Below are 4,236 nucleotides of genomic sequence, written 5' to 3' on the forward strand. Positions count from 1 at the left end.
TAATCTCCTTCCCCACATGGGCTTTGTTCCAAAGAGCCTGGCGGATGTGTCAAAGCAGAAGAGTACCAAAGCCGATAAATACATTTCACTTGTCACCCAGGTATAGTGAAAGGATCGCAATAACAACTCACAGTAGAAAATTATAACTGTATAATACAGGGGAAGTTAGGCTAATGTTCTCTCTGTCACAGTCTTGTTCTCTGCAAAAGCTTGCTGGTCTTTGGGCGACTTAAAATGTGGAGGGAGTCCTTCCGAGGGACTTCTGTATGAGCTGACGGTTGCACAATGCTGGGCTTAGCCTCTGCATTTCTTTCTGGTTTCAGCATGGCATGGGCATTCCTTCCATTGGGATCATGTTGCATGAACTCATCAAGATGCTGTACCACGCCAGGTGCTCCAACATCACCATCATCCGCATCGGCACTTCCGGCGGGATAGGTGAGGACTGAGGATTGATTCTGGCCCTGTGGGTGGAGGAGGGGCTAGAGCCTGCAGCTGCTCCTGCGTGGTGTGAACACTGACAGGATCGCTCAAGGGCCTCCCTCTCCGCCTGTTTCCTCCTTCCATCGAAGTGTGTACTGGGGCGGTGGGCTACAAAACTAACAAGGGGCCTGAAATTAGCTCAGAAATTCTTAAACATTGACAAAACAAACAAAAACCTAACCCCCTCAAAGCCCCCAAATCTCCCAAACAAACAACCCCCCCCCACACACACGTACACAAACCCAGAAACAACCTAAGGCGCAAAGAAGTGATCTTGAAGAAGACTGAAATGCTGAAGATGGCAATCTTTCTTACTGGTAGAGTCTAGGGATGGCACAGGGGTTCACCATGTATTCGAGATGGGGAGTTCTGCCCCAGCCTTGGTCATTCATCCACCATTAATCTCAGTGAATGAGTTGATCCATCCTTTAGGGCAGAGCGAAAGTCTCTTCTCACGTGTCCCACCCAGTCCTTAGTCTTCCTATTTCACAGTGGGGATTTTATTTCAGTGTGGGTTTTGACAGTCAGGGCTGTGTGTGTGTGTGTGTGTGTGTGTGTGTGTGTGTGTGTGTTGGGCAGTGACACACTATGGCCTAAGTAAAAGTCTGAAGCTATAAGACAGCCCTGGCTGTCTTGGAACTTGCTTTAGAGATGAGGCTGGCCTTAAACTCAGGCCCACCTGCCTCTCTGCCTCCCAAGTCCTGGGATTAAAGGCGTGCACCACCAAAACCCAGCTCTAAAGCAATTCCTTATTTGTCGTTAGGGAACTAAAGTCACTGTAGGCACTGGTCTCTAATAGTTATTCTTCCCACCAGGAACACAAAAGCCATTGATAGGAAGCTGTATTGACTCTAGAGGCAGTAGAGCCTTAGATTTAGGTGCCTGGGTCTATGGACATTGTTCTTGGAAGGCAGAATTTCTAATTCCCTGGTAGTGGTCACATAGTATAAGAAAAAATATGAACCCAGCAGAAAAGGAGGAGCAGAGTGTTGTCCTTAAAGCGTGCAGCTACTCAAGGAGGACACACCTCCAGTGCCGATATTGCAGAGATGGTTGTTGGTGGTTACAGAGGAAGAGCAGGCTAGTCAGGAGCTGGAAAGGATTGAGGCTGGTTTTGAGGCATGTGGCTTTTCTATACTTTTGGATCTGGCTGAAAGTGTACAAAATAAAGATATAATCTGGAATGATTAAGTTAACATGGACACCTTGTTGGTGGAGCGCTAGTCAGTGCTACGGCCGGAAGATACAGACATTCGGTAAAGGATGCAGAGACTCCCGGCAAGATTGCTGTTCTCTGCTTTCCCTTGCTTTCAGCAGTGGTTCTGTGCAAACTCCCAGTGAGGAAAAGCCCTAAGTAGGAAGAGGGACATATGGCTTTGAGTATATGCTGGGTGCTTCCATACTCCACTGTGTGGGATCGCGTTCCTTGTGCCTGTTCTTGGCAGCACTACTTTGTCACCCCGGTAACCGCGATACCTGCGTCTTCCTCAGGTCTGGAGCCTGGCTCTGTGGTCATCACCCAGCAGGCAGTGGATGAGTGCTTCAAGCCAGAGTTTGAGCAGATTGTCCTGGGAAAGCGGGTGGCTCGCAGCACCAACCTGGATGCGCAGCTGGTGCAGGAGTTGATGCAGTGCGCCTCAGACCTGGATGAATTCCCCACCGTTGTGGGCAACACCATGTGCACCTTGGACTTCTATGAGGGTGAGAGGAAGTGAGGGCGTGTCTGGTCTAGGGATCCCTCGCCCACCCAAAGCCTGCTCTGTGATGCGATGGTGCTGTCTCTGCTGGGATAGCCGCATGTGGGATGCTAACTCAGTCCCAGTATTTCTGCCACGGCTGTAATATTGACCCAAACAGCTCTCCACTTTATGAAGCCAGGCAGGCGGGGTCCCTTCATCCCTGTGTCTTGATGGCACATACAGTAGGGTGCCCAAGTGTAGTAACCTCTGACTATGTGCATGTGATTCTCCTGTCTTTGTGTGACACAGGGCAAGGCCGTCTGGATGGTGCCCTCTGCTCCTACACGGAGAAGGACAAGCAGGCTTATCTACGAGCAGCCCATGCTGCAGGAGTCCGAAATATTGAGATGGAATCTTCATTGTTTGCCACCATGTGCAGTGCCTGTGGCCTGAGAGGTAGGAAGACCCGTGATGACCGTGGTATCTGTTTTCCATCATTTTTGACCATAGAGGGCCCCTCCTGAGAGTACCCCATTGTTGATTTCTCACTTGTGTCTGCCTTAACCAGGTGTTGACCCTGGAGCCCTGGTACACATACAATGTCTTGATTGTCACACCGCAAAACAGAGGGTCCTCAGTGTTCTTGCAGTGGTTTCCCACACCACTGAGAAGGATAACAAAGATGGTGGTGACCTACTCCAGCTCAGATAGAAACTTTCCCCAGCCTTGCCAAGAGCTTGGCTTTCAGTACTGAAGGCTAATCCACCCTCTTGTCTAGACCTGAGCATCCTTCCAGACAGATCTGGGACAACCTTTGTCCTGCATGGCTGCACAGGGCAGCCAGGAGCTGGCCCTGGTCAAAGGCCATAGGTGACATGGTAGAGTAGGGAATTGCCGGTGTTAGTGGAGGGTGTGTCTTCCTCCACGGTGTCCCACTCCATCCGCGCAGCCCTGCTGTTCCCGCTCTGCACACTCCCTGGCCCTGGCACAATCCCTGGCCCTGGCCCGTGTTCTTGGTGAGCTAAGGCAGGTGTCTGACGCTGCCTTGATGAGACCTTTGCCCTTTGCAGCGGCTGTGGTGTGTGTCACCCTCCTGGACCGGCTGCAAGGGGACCAGATCAACACTCCCCATGACGTGCTGGTGGGATACCAGCAGAGACCTCAGCGACTGGTGGGCCACTTCATCAAAAAGAGCCTCGGGAAGGCCTGAGGCTCTTGTCCTCGTCACCCAGGACAAGCCTTTGCAAGTCCTGGTCAATAAATCTATTTTTCATATCCCAGTGTGTGGCTTGGCATTCATTTTACACAGGACCATATGGAATTGGGCTGCATTTGACACTAAGAAATCTGGGGGTTAGACACACAGATGTTTTAAATGTTCTCTTAAGGAACTTAAAAATGATTCAAATGTTCATTCTTTAGGACTATTCTAAATGAATGAAAACTTTCAGATTTTTATTTCAAAGGTGGTCAGATTTCATGTCACTAAAGTAAGAAATTTGGCCAATTGTGTCATTAAACAGATTTCCTTATGTGTTTCAAAAATGCTCTGCAGTCATCCTTCGCCAGCTGCAAATAGACTTCAAGACTGACAGGAGCCTGTCGTCAGGGAGAGGAGCGCAGGAGAGCCACCCCAGAACCTGAAGCTCACTTTCCTGTGGGATTTGGCAACACTTTTGTGACGACCCCCCCCCTTCCCAAAAGTGTTGATGGCCAAGCTCAGGGTGGACCTAGGTGGTGCTGTACCACCCTCTGCTGTCCGGTCCAGGTAGTGCAGGCTTTCTGACCAGAAATTAAAAGCCTTGCCCCCCCTCCCCCCCCTGGCTTGTAATGGTGTCCTGCCACTGGAGGGACAAGTTCAGGGCCTGGCTTGCAAGAAAGGCAGCTCCACAGAGCATCTCATTTGCACCTGGCAAGCACTCATGCTTCGCCTGTCACAGCTGAGTTTGTGGATCTACTTGGGTAATTGGGGTAAACAGTTACCCAAATTTCTCCACATGCCACCGAAGACTAAGCCCCTCCCACCTACTCTGGCTCCTAATTTTCAGTTCTGTTCCACTCTGGACATTGACAT

General features: G+C 50.4%; 1 protein-coding gene across 1 annotated transcript in view; it reads left to right on the top strand.

The window, feature by feature from the left end:
- Window positions 1-3,401, top strand: part of Upp1 (uridine phosphorylase 1) — a 17,773-nt gene extending 14,372 nt beyond the window's left edge. The window contains exons 6-9 of the mRNA XM_005359199.3: window positions 324-438; window positions 1,975-2,184; window positions 2,472-2,618; window positions 3,233-3,401. Of these exons, the coding sequence (XP_005359256.1) occupies window positions 324-438; window positions 1,975-2,184; window positions 2,472-2,618; window positions 3,233-3,372 (612 nt within the window). The 3' untranslated portion in view covers window positions 3,373-3,401. The remainder of the gene's footprint in view (window positions 1-323; window positions 439-1,974; window positions 2,185-2,471; window positions 2,619-3,232) is intronic.
- The last annotated feature ends 835 nt before the right edge of the window (window positions 3,402-4,236 follow it).

The sequence above is a fragment of the Microtus ochrogaster genome, linkage group LG1 (assembly GCF_000317375.1).
Source record: "Microtus ochrogaster isolate Prairie Vole_2 linkage group LG1, MicOch1.0, whole genome shotgun sequence".
Lineage (NCBI taxonomy): Eukaryota > Metazoa > Chordata > Mammalia > Rodentia > Cricetidae > Microtus > Microtus ochrogaster.